At 41.3% G+C, this 16,950-nt stretch overlaps 2 protein-coding genes across 2 annotated transcripts; one reads left to right on the plus strand and one right to left on the minus strand.

The window, feature by feature from the left end:
* The first annotated feature begins 2,876 nt into the window (after positions 1-2,876).
* On the plus strand, positions 2,877-10,318 carry LOC138972164 (uncharacterized). Its single transcript, XM_070344920.1, has 5 exons — positions 2,877-3,456; positions 5,143-5,466; positions 6,344-6,415; positions 7,642-7,734; positions 9,116-10,318. Exons 1-5 carry the CDS (start codon positions 3,384-3,386, stop codon positions 9,211-9,213), a joined length of 660 nt encoding a protein of 219 aa, XP_070201021.1. The 5' UTR covers positions 2,877-3,383; the 3' UTR covers positions 9,214-10,318.
* A 1,516-nt stretch (positions 10,319-11,834) lies between these two features.
* Positions 11,835-16,520, minus strand: LOC138972759 (GTPase IMAP family member 9-like). Its single transcript, XM_070345432.1, has 4 exons — positions 16,318-16,520; positions 13,839-13,969; positions 13,167-13,368; positions 11,835-12,483 (listed from the first exon to the last, which is right to left on the minus strand). The coding sequence occupies exons 2-4, from the start codon at positions 13,934-13,936 to the stop codon at positions 12,214-12,216; spliced, it is 570 nt and encodes a 189-aa protein (XP_070201533.1). The 5' UTR covers positions 13,937-13,969; positions 16,318-16,520; the 3' UTR covers positions 11,835-12,213.
* Positions 16,521-16,950: the final 430 nt, after the last annotated feature.

Here is a 16,950-nt window from a genome sequence, read left to right on the forward strand (position 1 = left end):
TGTATGTGATAACCTATAGACCGAAACCGATTCGTCTAAAAGCCTATCAATTCTAAAATCTATTTCTGAAAAGCAACTTATTTCCTTAAATGGGGCATAAGGAAAGAACAGCAAAGTGAGTAAATGCAGAGGCATTCAGTTTGTCACACACAGAGCATGTTTAACAAACTGTAACTCGATCTTGTTCATGAATAATATGATAATATTTCCTTATCCCATGCATCACGCATCACACTTACGTCACACACCTCCCTTGAACAGAAGTTAGTCTTAACTGTGAAAGAAAAGTCAACTGTTAAGTCGTCTGTCCGTTTAGTTTGGATAATATATGTTATATCAGCAGTGTGTAATATCGTATTCTAAGTAAAACCTAATGTAACGATTCCCTTATTTGATCAACGCAAAGTCAGAGGCCATGTACAACTGTTATTTGAACATCTGACCGAGCTTGCATGCGTGTGTGTGTGTACAGATCAAAACAGTTATTAAATAAAGTTGATCATTCAGAAATTATATTGGAATGTTTAACCACAATAGTGCACACATGTCTCGACAGTCATCGGTCATCTTGACCCCTTGCGCGGTCTCGTGAAACTATGACTGATTACATATGATTAATATATGTGTCCAACGTGATATTAATGTTGGTCAAGAACGCAAAACCAAACCAACAACAAAGCGTATATCATTTTTGAGAAAGAAGCCGCTACCTATCATGTATATTTTCGAATGAGTGAGTGAGTGACTGAGTGAGTGAGTGGGTGAGACAGAGATAGAGAGAGAGATAGAGAGAGAGATAGAGAGAGAGATAGACAGAAAGAGAGAGATAAGGAGGGAGGGAGAGACAGACAGACAGACAGAGAGATACAGAGAGACAAACCTGTGGAGAGAGAGAGAGAGAGAGAGAGAGAGAGAGAGAGAGAGAGAGAGAGAGAGAGAGAGAGAGAGAGAGAGAGAAGGAGGGAAAGAGAGAGAGAACGACAGAGAGAGACAGATAGAGAGAGACAAAGAAAGATAGAGAGATAGAGAGGGAGAAAGAGAGATAGAGATATAGAGATAGAGCGAGAGAGAGAGAGTGAGAGAGAGAGAGAACGAAAGAGAGAGTAAGAGAGAGAGAGTGGGAGAGAAAGTGTGTGTGTGTGTGTGTGTGAGAGTGTGTGTGTGTGTGTGTGTGAGTGTGTGTGTGTGTGTGTGTGTGTGTGTGTGTGTGTGTGTGTGTGAGAGTTTGTGTGTGTGTGTGTGTGTGTATGTGTGTGTGTGTGTGAGTGTGTGTGTGTGTGTGAGTGTGTGTGTGTGTGTATGTGTGTGTGTGAGTGTGTGTGTGTGTGTGTGTGTGTGTGAGTGTGTGTGTGTGTGTGTATGTGTGTGTGTGTGTGTGTGTGTGTGTGTGTGTGTGTGTGTGTGTGTGAGTGTGTGTGTGAGTGTGTGTGTGTGTGTTTCGGCTCACTGTTTGATGTAGTTGTTTTTTCCTTCAGGAACGAATGGCGATTGAAACTGGCTCCAAAAGAAAGAGTGATTGCAGCATCTGTCTCAGTAGGTGTTTTTTATGGTTGTAGTTCATGTTGTTGTTGTTGCTGTTGTTGTTGTTGTTGTTGTTGTTGTTGTTGTTGATGCTGTTTTTGTTGTTGTTCGTAGGTTTGTTCTTGTTTTTGTTGATCGTGAAGGTGGTGTTGGTGGCGTTGTGTTCATCTGTGATATGCCATTCTTGGCCGAGTGGTAACACACTTGCGCTCGGAAGCGAGAGGTTGCGAGTTCGACCCTGGGTCAGGGCGTTAGCAATGTTCTCCCCCCTTTCCTAACCTAGGTGGTGTGTTCAAGTGCTAGTCTTTCGGATGAGACGAAAAACTGAGGTCCCTTCGTGTACACTGCATTGGGGTGTGCACGTTAAAGATCCCACGATCGACAAAAGGGTCTTTCCCGGCAAAATTGTATAGGCATAGATAAAAATGTCCACCAAAATACCCGTGTGACTTGGGATAATAGGCCGTGAAAAGTAGGGATATGCTCCGAAATGGCTGCGATCTGCTGGCCGATGTGAATGCGTGATGTATTGTGTAAACAAAATCCATCTCACACGGCATAAATAAATCCCTGCGCCTTGAATATGTGCGCGATATACATTGCATAAACTAAAAATTAAAAAATTAAAATAATAAATCCCTGCGCTTAGAACTGTACCCACGGAATACGCGCGATATAAGCCTCATATCGATTGATTGATTGATTGATTGATTGGTTGATTAATTGATTGATTGATTGATTGATTGATTAATTGATTGATTGATTGATTAATAAATTGATTGATTGATTGATTGGTTGATTAATTGATTGATTGATTGATTGATTGATTGATTGATTGATTGATTGATTGATTGATTGATTCTTCACGGATGCTATTGTCTCAATACGCAGGAAGACCATGCACATCAGACCATACATTTTTTTTCCCTCCACTCTTTTCCCCTCCACTCTTTTCCCCTCCACTCTTTGACGTACCGTCATTGCGTTATGCATACTGAACATGTTGTCCAAAGATTGAATCATGGCTTCTTGCCTTAGTTTTACATGTAACAGATTAATTTGTTTTTGAATCATTACAAATGTGGAAAGAACTATGTTAATGAAAACACATATGACTTTGGAGTGTTGAGTACTAACTTATTTTTACTTTAGCTTTCAGAGCTTCCAAACAACAATATATGTCTGTATGTGAAGCGAAGGTGCAAATGAAGTGGTGGTAGACGAGAGAGAGAGAAATTCAAGATATACGCCATCACGGCAAAGCCAATAGGGGCATGCACCCGGGTCTTTAACCCGACTTTAGATGAGCTACACAAGTGAATGCGTGTTTAGGTGGTATCAGCCATCTGCACTTATGGCAGAATGACCGAGTGGTGACCCGGGGGTTGGAGATGGATATTGTCTCTGGGTCTGCACATAAAGTTGACCCATGTCCGTCCGGGCCCGGATTCGGACATGCGACCTTACGATCAGAAGTCCAGTGCTCTACCACCTGAGCTACCCGGGTCCCCCGTGGTGGTAGACGTAGCAACAGTAATATGATAGCGCTATAGGAGTTGTGGTGGTGTTGGACATGGCGGTGTAGTAGTGGAAGTTACTCTACAATTTGTGTTACTGCACATGTTGTTTTATTATGAGCAACCAGCTGGGGATGCGAGCTTTCGGAAGAAGGAAGATAAGTCAAAGTCACGATTTGTTTAATTGTTTATTTTTGTTGACTTGGACGTAAAACGATACTTCGTATATGAGATGTTGCAGTCTGTTGTACTACTATGTGTGAATTCAGCTAATATGCTTCTGACATGTTGGTTTGCTAGTTGTGTCATTTTCAGCTGTGGTGTGCTGTAACATATGATTGTAACATGTCACGTTTGAATATTCTGTTTGTTTATGTTTTATTGACTACACCAGAACTCCTTACATCTCAGCGGGCTTGTAAGTACATTTGTTTTCTTAGGTATTACTTTTCACATACACACATACACGCACATACACACACACACACACACAGACACACACACACACACACACACACACACACACACACACACACACACACACACAGACACACACACACACACACACACACAGACACACAGACACAGACACACACACAGACACACAGACACACACAGACACACAGCGACACACATACAGACACACACATACACACAGACAAACAAGCGAACAGACACAGACACACACACACACACACACACACACACACACACACACACACACACACACACACACGAACACACACGTATTGTATCACATACTTCCTGCTGTTGACTAATTGTTTTATGAAATTGCAGTGTTTTGTGTGTGTTTCTCTCTCTATCTGTCCATGTGTGCAACCTTGTGTGCTTCTCTCTGGGTCCTATCCGCCTGACTCTCTGCCTACCTACCTGTCTGTATGTCTGTCATGCAAGACAATGCATAGCCTTCAATCTTAATCCGTGTACAATAACGTTAAGTTCAGTTCAGTTCAGTTCAGTTCTATATTTCGCTACATATCGTTGTGTTTGTCCAGCTGGCTCTGTCTGTCTGTTACTTTACATACCTGCTTACCTACTTGCCTGTCTGTTAGTCTGTCTGCCTTTGCCTGGCTTGCAGCCTGTCTGTATGGCTGTCTGTCTGTCTGGCAGTATGTTAGCTTTCTGTGTCGCTGTCTGTCTGTCTGTCTATCTCTCTCTCCCCCCTCTCTCTGTGTCTCTCTCCGTCTCTCTCTCTCTCTCTCTCTCTCTCTCTCTCTCTCTCTCTCTCTCTCTCTCTCTCTCTCTCTCTCTCTCTCTCTCTCTCTCTCTCTCTCTCTCTGTGCCTGTGTCTGTCTGACTGTTTGTCTCTGTCTCTCTGTCTGTCTATGTCTCTTTCTCTCTCACTCTCTCTCTCTCTCTCTCTCTCTCTCTCTCTCTCTCTCTCTCTCTCTCTCTCTCTCTCTCTCTCTCTCTCTCCCGAATGTGATTCAACGAATGTGATTTTTGTTGTTGATAAAACATTGATGACAATTAGCCAGGTCAAGTCCAGTTGCAGAACAGCGAGTAATGTCATTATACGTTATTTGCGTGTTTGACCAAAATATGACATTTTACACAGATCGAGACAGTCATTGTTCTCCGAGACCGCGCTAGCGGTCGAGGTGAACAATGACTGTCGAGATCTGTGTAAAATGTCATATTTTGGTCAAACACGCAAATAACATTTATGTATCGATCGAATTCCTTTCAGGTACTATGACTTTGTTGTTGTTTTGACGATTGAACGAGCACACAAACGCATGCATGCAATCCACATGCAATCAAACACATAAGCTTTATATTTGGGCGTTTCAGGTTGACCGAAACTTCAAAGGAACTACAAAACACACGTCATGTATTCACTTTGTTGTTGTTTTGACATTGAACAGCACACACACATGCAATCAAACACATGACGTTTATTTTTTATTTTTTAGTTCCTTTGAAGTTTCGGTCAACCTGAAAAGCCAAATTATAAAGTTTTGTCGGCCTCTGACGTCACATGACTCAAAGAAGGGAAATCCAATCTCCAATCGATACATAACTTATTATTATGCAGGCACATGAAAACAATTAATGTGTTTCATCTTTGTTTGTACTTCAGGTAAACTACTGACGACGTTCGTGAATTCTGTGGAGCAAGAAGACGGCGAGTGTCTCACGATAGTTACTTTCTGGCCTTGTAGTTACAGCGTTGGACACGTACAGAGTGTTTCAGTCAAAGAAAGACTACTTTCCACCACAAACTTGCTGTGCAACATACATTACGTGAGAGGCGACTGTGATCGATCATCAGGCTGTGTGTGCGAGCCAAAGAGGTTCTCTGTGGAAGTGCGACATAAAACCTCAGGACTTCGTCACTGGGAGGTTTTTGTTGACTTCCAAAATGGCACAAAGCAACAGAGCGACATATATATCAACATGTCATGTAAGTCTTGCGGGAATTTTTGTTCAAAGGTGATATGCACATATGGCAATAGGGTATGTGCTAGGAATATTAGCACACATAGTAGTAGATCTCTGAGGGGTATGGTGCTGAGGACCGGCACGGTTGGCCTAGTGGTAATGCGTCCGCCCAGTGATCGGGAGGTCGTGGGTTCGAACCCCGGCCGGGTCATACCTAAGACTTTAAAATTGGCAATCTAGTGGTTGCTCCGCCTGGCGTCTGGCATTATGGGGTTAGTGCTAGGACTGGTTGGTCCGGTGTCAGAATAATGTGACTGGGTGAAATATGAAGCCTGTGCTGCGACTTCTGTCTTGTGTGTGGCGCACGTTATATGTCAAAGCAGCACCGCCCTGATATGGCCCTTCGTGGTCGGCTGGGCGTTAAGCAAACAAACAAACAAACAAACATGGGGCTGGGGTTATTTCGTAGGAACAGTATTTACAGTGCCTTAAAATATTCGGAAACAGGCATTCGAAATAGTAGGTATGTATAGTAGGAAAGCAGATTCTGCTCACAGTCACATTGATATGTGCAGACTAAGAAACAAGCCTGCAATTAACCGTATACAAGGACACATAATTAGGCTTGGTGATGGTACATAGCTTCTTGCGCGATTACAGTATGTCATCTCTTCAAGCTATAATTAAGCCTTTTTTGCTGAAAGATCTCTCTAATTTTGCTTGATGTATAATACAAGAAATGTCAATGCTGAACATTGGACCAATGATGATGTGAAGGGATGGGGCGATGGAGGATTGAGGGTGCTGAAATACATACTTCGATTTCATATTCATGATTTCCTTTCTCGTATAATTCTTGAAGGCATGTAACATGTTTCTTTCTTTTCTTACGTGGGCAGGCTTGCCCAAAAAGGTGCTTTTGAACTCTACCTCAGCAACAGAAGTACCACGCATTGTGTCAACAAGCCCAGGTACATTTTATGGACCTGTACATGAATATTTCTGTTCACCTCCAAGAGTAATTTTACATTGTTGCAAACGCCTGTTATCGGGATGTAGCAAACGCAACACATAAATATTGAACATAACTCACTATCAAACAAAATCTTGATCGATTTAAAAGTTATCCATTTAATCTAATTGAAGGATATGCTAGCGCTAGATTATCAACGTTTATTGACCGAGTGTAATAATTCAAAACAACAACGCTCATTTGGCCAATAAGGCTTTTCTGATCGATTGAGAGAGAGAGAGAGAGAGAGAGAAAGAGAGAGAGAGAGAGAGAGACAGACAGAGAGACAGACAGACAGATAGACAGACAGATAGAGAGCCAGTGAGACAAACATACATAAATATAGGCAGGCAGACATACACACATGCATACAAACAGAGACGCAGACAGAAACTATGGCCGAAGTAAATAGTGTCCTGGTCTCAAGCAAATAACAATACGTTATGATTCATTTCCTGTTTGCTGTTGCCCATCAATGTAACCCCTCGATCCCACTTACCCATCCAGCCATTTAACAGATGAAAGGATATTGTTTCACTATAATGGCTGTGCAATGTCAAGTGAAAACGCACAGACACAACTAAGCTCAGACGTATACACACAACGTAATCATGGACTGAAACAAGTGTACATGAAAGCACACAACCCAGGCATACACACAGACCTCTGGACGATTCTGTACTTTGCATACGCATGCGTGTTACATGCAACTATATCATACTAAGGCACTTGCAAATCGTGATAATGTACTACATGGTGTCCATATTGCGATTGGGAGATGACAAGTACACACACACACACACACACACACACACACACACACACACACACACACACACACATAAACACACACATACACACACACTACACACTCGCACACACACACACACATACACACGCACACACACACGCACACACACACACACACACATACACACTCTCTCTCACACACACACACACACACACACACACACACACACACACACACACACACACACACACACCATACATTGATTCCCTTCCTGAACACACCCACCCCCCTCTGGTCGGCCATTCCATCATGTTCTTCCTACTTAGCGTATTTATTTTAACTGCACTCTTTAAATGAGTTGGTGTTATATATACGCACTTATTTACTTGAATAATGGATTCATGAAACCGAGTGTAATTGTCACTTATTTGCAGTGCCTCTCATATCTGGAGTATCAGCTGTTATTCTGATTTTCCTCCTCGTTCTGTTCGGGATGATCGCCTGTTGTCGCCATAGCAGAAATACAAGTAAGACATGATACACATAGTGCTGCTTGTGCCCTGTGTTAAAACAAACAATGCAAACAAAGACACCGCTTTGTTGACGAGCAAAGAAACATTCACACGCATGAAACAAACACAAACAATAACAAATGACCTGACCAATAACAAATTAAATGCATAAACTGTAAACCTCAGTTTATCTGGGACCTTAGAATCGGTACTTATTAATAATACTAATAGTAATAATAATAATAATAATAATAATAATACGAATATTTATAACGCGCACATATCTCACCAACAGGCGACTCAAGGCGCATTTATTGACAAAGGACATCATACAATGCCCAATCATCGTTTGTGTAATTCTTCAAAATGGGATGGTGTACGATTGTCCAATGAATTAGTTTTCAAAATGTGACCCTCCACCACGAAATGAGTCGCATGTCACCTCGCGCGGTTCTGCGCTAGGCTTAATATAAGTCCGGGGAGTGTCTGGTAAACAGTGTGAGTGTCACCTTAGTCACAGGCTTATAACTCAAACAGTGTTCGCTCTTTTCTAAAACGGTTTTCACCACTGGATAGAGCATACACAAACTCTTTAGGAACATGTACAAATATGAAAAGCATGCAAAGGTGACATGTGACTCATTCCGTGGTGGAGGGTAACAACTATGTAGTGATATGACTGATACTTACTCAGGGTGATCCAATTCCATGATCACGACAAGCAAAGTCGTCGAGTGTAGCTGAGGTCTTCCCAAGTAAAACTTTACATGCTCATCTTCTGCAAGAATATGGCGTTAACATGAAACCATATTCTGAATCCGTGCGTTCCTTCATTGCATTTTCAGAAATAATAGACGATGGTCGACAACGTAGGAGACACGCCCCTCGCTGGCCTTATAGAGTCACGTGGAAAATCTTGCTTCAATGTTTTAAAGATAAACAACTCGTTCACAGCCCATATGTCGAGTGCTTTCCGGAATTCATATATTGACCTTCGTATTCGTGCATCTAGGACCTTAACCCTTGGGGGCGGGGAAATAGCTCAGTCAGCGCTGGCTTCAAAACCAGTTGTCACTATTGGCGTGGGTTCGATCCCTACGCTCGGCGAGGGGTTTATTTCCCAGAGTCAACTTTGTGCAGACTCTCATCGGTGTCCTAAAAACCCCGTGTGCACGCATGCGCACGATAAAGAACCCAAGTCCACAGCAAGAGTCTCAGGACTTGGAAACATGAATACACGCATGCAGGACAAAAAAATAAGTACACGGGTAGCGCCGTCTACTGTATGGCAGCTCGCTTTCCCCAGGGAGAAAGCAGCCCGAATTTTCATGAGGGTAGCCTCACCGGACTATATGAATCTTATCGTTATCGTTATTCTTATTGTGTTGCTCTGCAGGCTCTAGCAGAACCGTTGTGAGAGCTGTATCAATCGCCACTGGATCGGATGGCTACCTCCGTCCCATCATCTTTCCCTCAGAATCAACCGACTGCTGATATGTTTCAACACTTCCAAATGACCAGCCTTTCCAGACAGGTTTTAAATATACTATATACATGTAAGTAGTCTCACGCCAGCAGTCAACAGAACGAGCTAATACATCCAACAGTGATTGATCCCGAAAATCGACTTTGCTAATATTTTGCTAATATTTGGTCTGTGATAATTTCAGAATCTGTCGAAGCAAGTTTGAACAAATGAAGGAACTTACATGACATTTTTTAGACACAATTTAAATCAGTGTCTCAATAATTATTCACATGAACACACTTCGATCGGTTTTAACGGTTTATTCTCACCCGTTTGTGTGGCACCCACTTTTTCTTATTGCATAGCATTCCTGGTGCATGAGAAAGGTACCAAGCGGGTGAGAGCCAGCCGTACTATTGGATTGGTTAAGATGAAGATATGTTGTGATTTCAACTAATCAGACCACGCGGTGTGTTTTCTCCCTTGTGGGTGGCACCCATTTCCGGTCTTGCACCTGAGCCCAGCGGCCTGCAGAATTGTCTTCCCGCTCGTATATTCCAACACTTAGAAATCAACTACGTTCTCAGTGTGTGTGTGTGTGTGTGTGTGTGTGTGTGTGTGTGTGTGTGTGTGTGTGTGTGTGTGTGTGTTTGTGTGTGTGCATGTGTGTGAGTGTGTCTGTGAGTGTGTGTGTGTGTGTGTGTGTGTGTGTGTGTGTGTGTGTGTGTGTGTGTGTGTGTGTGTGTGTGTGTGTGTGTGTGTGTGTGTGTGTGTGTGTGTGTGAGAGTAGTCGTGGTGTGTGCCTGCGTGTTGAAAGGCTGTAAAACAAATAGTGTATAACCGTATACCATTTGTTATGCAATAAACAGAGAAGTGCTTATATTCTCTTAACTCTGAAAGTCTGGGCGAGTGCAGTTAAATGAATCGTAAACGTTGTACAATACAACTCTTGTTTGCTTACATACTTATACGTATTTCTAGAGCCACGAAGTCTATTTTTCTTGCCGTGAGAAAAATACGGTTCATGTATTTCTAAGTTTGCCACTGGGAGACACTTTCAAATGAGAGATGTGTCTAATGTATTGTTTGTTTGTTAAGACATAATTATGTCACATATAAAAGCAAATAATATACGTGTTCAATGACTTTATTTTGTATTTGTGTTGTTGTTGTTGTTGTTGTCGTTGTTGTTGGTGGTGGTGGTGTTGCTGTTGTTGTTGTTGTTGGTGTTGTTGGTGTTGTTGATGTTGGTGTTGATGTCGTGACTGTTAGTCTTGTTCCTGTATGTGTTGTTTTCTTTCTGTCCTTCTTTCTTTACACACACACACACACACACACACACACACACACACACACACACACACACACACACACACACACACACACACACACACACACACACGCACTCTGAATAAAACATTTACTTTTAGTTAGACAATAAATTTAAACAAAACAGCCTAAAATGTAATTGACAGACGCCCCAATGCTTCGACTTCTTACAAAAAGACATGCAATACGAAAAAAAGGCCGAACACACACACACACACACACACACACACACACACACACACACACACACACACACACACACACACACACACATACACACACACACACACACACACACACACACACACACACACACACACACACACACACTTATATTGAAGATGGTTTTAAAATTTCAATTACTGTATATACCCTGGAATCTAAAAATACCAAAGTGCAACGTATTCGCATACCCTGGTTTTCTTGGTTTTCTGTTTTATACACGTACACACAGGGTAACAGTGGATCTAATTTAGTGAGAGAAAAAACACATATCTAATGTATGTAGGAGGATTAATTTCAGATTTAGCGTTTGAACATTCATTTGTTAGAATAAAAGCATTGCAATGTGTGTCGGAGAAATAATGATTGAGGACAGATTGCTAGCTGAAAGATGTTTGGCAACACATACCTTTCACAATATGCATACATAGCCACAGTTTAACAGATGCAACATATCAAGATAAATAATCATACACATATTACAGTGATGACAAATTGTAAAAGTGCCTGAATGAAACATTTTTGAAGAAAAAACAATTAATATTCATATAAAAAGAGAAAACAGTTAACATCTAAGCATGGCACAGGAAAGCGTGAAAATCAAGCTATTGTCTTTCCCTTCCTCCGAGCAAAAATGAACTTTTTTTAATTTTTTAATTTTTTTTATTTTTTACCCCACTTTGCATGCAGGCTGCTTCAGCCCTTCCTTGTTTTCTTCTCTCTTTTTTCTTTCCTTTTTTTTATTTTTTCCCTTTTTTAATTTTTTTTATTTGTTTCTTGTAAATAGGCGGTGAGCATCCTTCTTCATTGTTCTTTTTTCTTCTTTTTAACTCCAACATAGAGGTATATTACACTCACGAGACATGGACATTTTCTCTTTACAAAGGAAATATTCCTTATATTTACAAATCAAATTTTCTACTTAATATTTGAAACTGAAAAATTACAAACACTGATCCCCGACAAGTTGTCTTTCTAAAAATACTAACACACATTTTCCCAATTAAAAGCAAACGAACTTTTAGTTCCACCCCATAGTGAATACTCTACACAAGCAAACAACCCGCCCCCCCCCCCCCTCCCCCCCCCCCCCCCGTCCTGGGAAAAAAGTAAATAACACATACATAAACAAATAAAGAAATAGATACATAAATAAATAATCAATGGATAAACAAATAAATACATAAACACATACATAAACACATCAATTCATAAATACATACAAAATAAATGATATCTATTGATTAAGAGAACAAATAAAAGACATACAAACATACATACAGTTAAAATGTAGAAATGGATAAGTAGTTGTATTAATGTGTTTTCCATATCACTTTACAATGTCAACGCTTAGAAACGTCCCACAGTTTACAACAAATAAAATACATACAAACATGCATATCAATAACAACAGTTGAACTATAGAAATGGATAAGTAGTTGCATTTATGTGTTTTCCATATCACTTTACAAATTTCAACGCTTAGAAACGTCCCACACTTTCCAAGCAATGAGAGCCAGGCCCGCAAAGAAAAACATCACTCCAAATACACCGGCTCCTGCAGAATTGCTTGCAGTGTAGGAGGCAGCAAAGCAAATGCCAGAAAACAAAGCAACCCCAGCAAGAGCGTGAGGCAAATAGGTTAACCACAGTGGCTTAGGTGCTGGTAAAGGAAGTTTTGTTTCTGTGACATTCTTGTCCAAGAAGTTGATCAGCTTCTCTCCCTGTTCATCTGCGTTTTTGGCCTGTTGAGACACAATGCAGATTTGAATGGATCAGTATGAAGAGTAAAACACACACAGCATAGTACATAAACAAAGACAACGTTACAAAAATAAATGGGTTAAGGCCACATACCTTCAAAGTATCGATTACAATACCTTCAATGTATCGATTACAATTACATAACACATTATTATCATTATTATTATTAAAGAAAAATTTCCATGTTTGTGTAAAATGAAAATGGATATTAAAGCTTTCTAATCTTCTTATTTTATCTTATCTTATCTTATCATATTATATCCATGTGATGTAATTGTTCTCGTCTTCTTTTTCTGCGTTCGACTGGCCATATAAAAAGAAAGAGAAAGAACAGATTGTACGAACACAAAGTAAACGTTAATTAACTCAAAACTAAACGGAACAAAGCGAAGAGATGAAAAAGCAAAAAGACAAGTGCACGTTTTACCTTGGTATTGTCCGAGACGTACCCCCCAAAAAGATGTGTTTGAATTGTTTTAATAGAGACCACGATTTTTAACGAGTGGGAAAAGACATGAGCTGTTTAGAACTGTCAACATGTTTACTGTGATGGACCTACACCAAACTGGTTTTGATACCGAGACCACTATTTAGACTGAGAATTGAAATAACTTGCATCGGTTACATCGGGTTTTGGGCTGTTATGAAACAATAACCAACCAACCTTGTTGTTGAACATGAAGTATCGTTCCCCAGCATCTCTCAGGACACTGATCAGTTCAGGACAGACTGTCTTCAGCTCCTCAGATATGGGTTTGTCCTGACAGTCCCCAAAGGTGAAGGCCACCACCAGCCTGCTTTGCAGTGAATTGTCGCCCCACAGCCTCTGAATCTGTCGGTAGATGGCGTGCTCTTCTGCTGTGTACCTGGACAAATAATCAGGTAGAAAGCAATGGAAATGCTAAAGTCTGTGTTTATTTGTGTTTACTTGGGTCACAAGTATCCCTACTCAACTCCTCCCATTGCATGCTAACGGCGCAGGGGGAATAACCCGGCCACAAAACACGCTTTTTAGGATATATCCAAGTGTGGCTGTCAGTTTGATTGTATATATTCTTGAAAATATCAGATTTGAGTCAGAAAGGGCCGAACAGTAGGTACATTACAAGTTACATGAATAAAAACATGTATAATAAACTGATGAATAAAACTGAACATTAAATAAAACATTAAAATAAGATAAATTAAACAAATAACACTCCAAAAGCATGCACACATAAAACACATGCTTAAGAAAATAAATATAATGGTAAATCAACAAATCAATCAATCAGTTTAAAAACAAAACCACACACACAAAAAGGCATATTTAAGTTAAAGAGATGTCTGCCCCCACCTGACATCACAACGGACAGTAAGGAGAACTGCCGTGGGGTAGGGGTGAGTTTCCTCTCTCCACCTGCTGACTTCTGCCTGCCTCTGTTCCGGGGTCATGTCCAGGTTGGTTACATCAGGGGTGTCCACTACCTGAGGCAGACATAAAAGTTCATGGGTGTGCAACAGGTTCTGCAATATGTGACCCTCCACCACGAACTGAGTCGCATGTCACCTCGCGCGGTTCTGCGCTAGGCTTAATATAAGTCCTGGGAGTGTCTGGTAACAGTGTGATGGTCACCTTTGTCACAGGCTTATAACTCAAACAGTGTTCGCTCTTTTCTAAAACCGTTTTTACCACTGGATAGAGCATAAAAAACTCTCTAGCAAAATTTAAAAATATGAAAATCATGCAAAGGTGACATGCGACTCATTCCGTGGTGGAGGGTCACATATTATGTTTATTAAGGTACCTTTCTTCTCGTTTAAATATTCCAGTGTCAATCCATCACCCCTGTGTAAACAATCATGGCCACCACCATAGAACAGTACTGTTCAGGCTTAATCATGGGACAAGATCGGTCATCAATTTCAACACATACCAGCTGTCTACAGGCTGGCTACATAGCCAGTGCACAGTGAAAACCTGAATCACTTTCACAGGTTGACACCGGTATTTTGTCATATGGAAGGAGGCACGTACAAGCTAGATCACATATATGCTGAGTTTCAAGGTGACCCATACCATTTTATTTTTTTTAAACAGCAACATCAGCAACAGCAAAAACACCACAACACGGTGGCCTAGTGGTAAGGCGTCCGCCCAGTGAGCGGGAGGTCGTGGGTTCGAACCCCGGCCGGGTCATACCTAAGACTTTAAAATTGGCAATCTAGTGGCTGCTCCGTCTGGCATTATGGGGTTAGTGCTAGGACTGGTTGGTCCGGTGTCAGAATAATGTGACTGGGTGAGACATGAAGCCTGTGCTGCGACTTCTGTCTTGTGTGTGGCGCACGTTAAATGTCAAAGCAGCACCGCCCTGATATCACCCTTCGTGGTGGACTGGGCGTTAAGCAAACAAACAAACAAACAAACAAACAACAAAAACAACAACACCACCACCACCACCACCACCACCACAACAACAACAACAACAACAACAACAACAACTACAACACATGTATTTTGTAAGGTGTGACCCAGTACCCAAAATTCCCCTTTAAAAAGCTTTAACAATCCTGAGCCTCAGTGTACCTCTGCCTCCTTTAGGCCCACCCCCCTCTCATGCACTAGGTCAATTTCCTTTCATTTTATTTTCATTTCCTTATCTTGATTATCCCAAAGCTAGCAGCAACAAGAGTCGCGCTACCCAGGAGTGTGTGTGTGTGTTTAGGTGTTATCATCCACCTGCAATAGTAAGGTTTCCGCCAGTTAGGCCAAAAAAAAAAATTGTCTGTTTAGGGTAACCCGACCGACCCTATCGATTTGGCGCCGACCCACAAAAAAAAAAGAAAAACAAAGAGGTAAAAATGCTAAAAAGAGACATTTGGCGTTTCTTTCTCTCCCTTTCTCTCTGTTTTATTTATACGTTAGTTTTGAAACATGTATTCATCAAATATAAGAAGTGAATTTACAACAACAACAACAACAACAACAAAAAAACAACAACAAAAAAAAAACCCTACCTACCTACCGACCCTACTTTTTTTGGTCATGTTACCCTAAACAGACAAATTTTTTGTTTGGCCTTATCTCTTTGAGGTTTTGGATGCTTACAGAGTACCGTGCCCTTTGTGGGGGCATCAAACATCGAGGTCACAAGCAGGGTCAATGGGAAGGTCGGCTGGGCGGACAGGAGACTACAATAGGAAGGTTTCCGCCAGTTATCTCTCTTTGAGGTTTTGGGTGCTTCGAGAGTACCGTGCCCCTTGCGGGGGTATCAAACATCGAGGTCACAAGCAGGGTCAAGAAGAAGGTCGGCTGGGCGGACAGGAGACTATTATGGCAGAATGATGTGGTGACATCGGAGTGGGACATGAACACCGTCTCCGAGTCTGCACATAAAGTTGACCCGTGTCCGTTCCAGCCCGGATTCGAACCCGTGAACCTAGGAGCACAAGTCCAGTGCTTTACCAACTGAGCTACCTAGCCCTGCAGAATAACTATTCACAAACAGAGAGAAATGTCTACGGACAGTTCGCCACCCAGTCAGCTAGCAAATCCATCAAACCAAGCACATGTGACCCTCCACCACGAAATGAGTCGCATGTCACCTCGCGCGGTTCTGCGCTAGGTTTAATATAAGTCCGGGGAGTGTCTGGTAACAGTGTGAGGGTCACCTTAGTCACAGGCTTCTAACTCAAACAGTTTTCGCTCTTTTCTAAAACGGGCTTCACCACTGGATAGAGCATACAAAACTTTTTAAGAACATGTAAAAATATACAAATCATGCAAAGGTGACATGCGACTCATTCCGTGGTGGAGGGTCACAAAGGATTAATACCCGTAATCTCCGTCCATATCTGCTGACGTCTTCAGAATGAACTGTTTCTGTGGTTGCCGAGAAGCTTCTACCAATCTTGAAGAGTTGTCCACCCGCTATGGTATTGCACACAGAGCTTTTCCCATTGCCAGCCTTGCCTATCACCAGAATCCGATGATCCTTGCTTTCCCCTTTGGTATCTAACAGCAACAGAAACACACAAAGAACAACAAAAGATAAATGGATGAATCAATGAATTAAACAATCCACAAGTCGTCAATCAATCAATCTATGTAATGGAAGAATACATATATGCATACACAGAAACAAATGTAAACATTACACAATGTTCTATTTTTAACTCTCGTGAGTTTCTTTAGTTAGTAGGGCACTTACTGAGGTCGAGGCTTGCCGGGTCAAGCTTGACATCCATTTATTCGACAGGTCTGTTATCGTTTGCCAATAGTCAGCATATTATAAATAAATTAGAATAACACATGTTACCTTTTATGGAAATTAAAAATGCCACGCTTGACCATATTTAAGAAACATGAATTGCAGACAAAGAGTGTAGTAAACTACATTAATGAATACATTCATCTTAAAATACAGCCATGGAAACCCCATTTAATGCGCATAAGGAAACAAATGGCA

The sequence above is a fragment of the Littorina saxatilis genome, linkage group LG8, assembly GCF_037325665.1.
Source record: "Littorina saxatilis isolate snail1 linkage group LG8, US_GU_Lsax_2.0, whole genome shotgun sequence".
In the NCBI taxonomy this organism is placed as follows: domain Eukaryota; kingdom Metazoa; phylum Mollusca; class Gastropoda; order Littorinimorpha; family Littorinidae; genus Littorina; species Littorina saxatilis.

Excerpts from the sequence above, each read along its gene's own strand:
- LOC138972164 (XM_070344920.1), top strand. The coding sequence starts at position 3,384 with ATGTCACGTTTGAATATTCTGTTTGTTTATGTTTTATTGACTACACCA. Across the intron at positions 6,416-7,641 it reads CATTGTGTCAACAAGCCCAG|TGCCTCTCATATCTGGAGTA; the intron begins GTACATTTTATG and ends ACTTATTTGCAG. Across the intron at positions 7,735-9,115 it reads TCGCCATAGCAGAAATACAA|GCTCTAGCAGAACCGTTGTG; the intron begins GTAAGACATGAT and ends GTTGCTCTGCAG.
- LOC138972759 (XM_070345432.1), bottom strand. The coding sequence starts at position 13,936 with ATGACCCCGGAACAGAGGCAGGCAGAAGTCAGCAGGTGGAGAGAGGAA. Across the intron at positions 13,369-13,838 it reads ACTGTCCGTTGTGATGTCAG|GTACACAGCAGAAGAGCACG; the intron begins GTGGGGGCAGAC and ends TTATTTGTCCAG. Across the intron at positions 12,484-13,166 it reads ACTTCATGTTCAACAACAAG|GCCAAAAACGCAGATGAACA; the intron begins GTTGGTTGGTTA and ends GTGTCTCAACAG.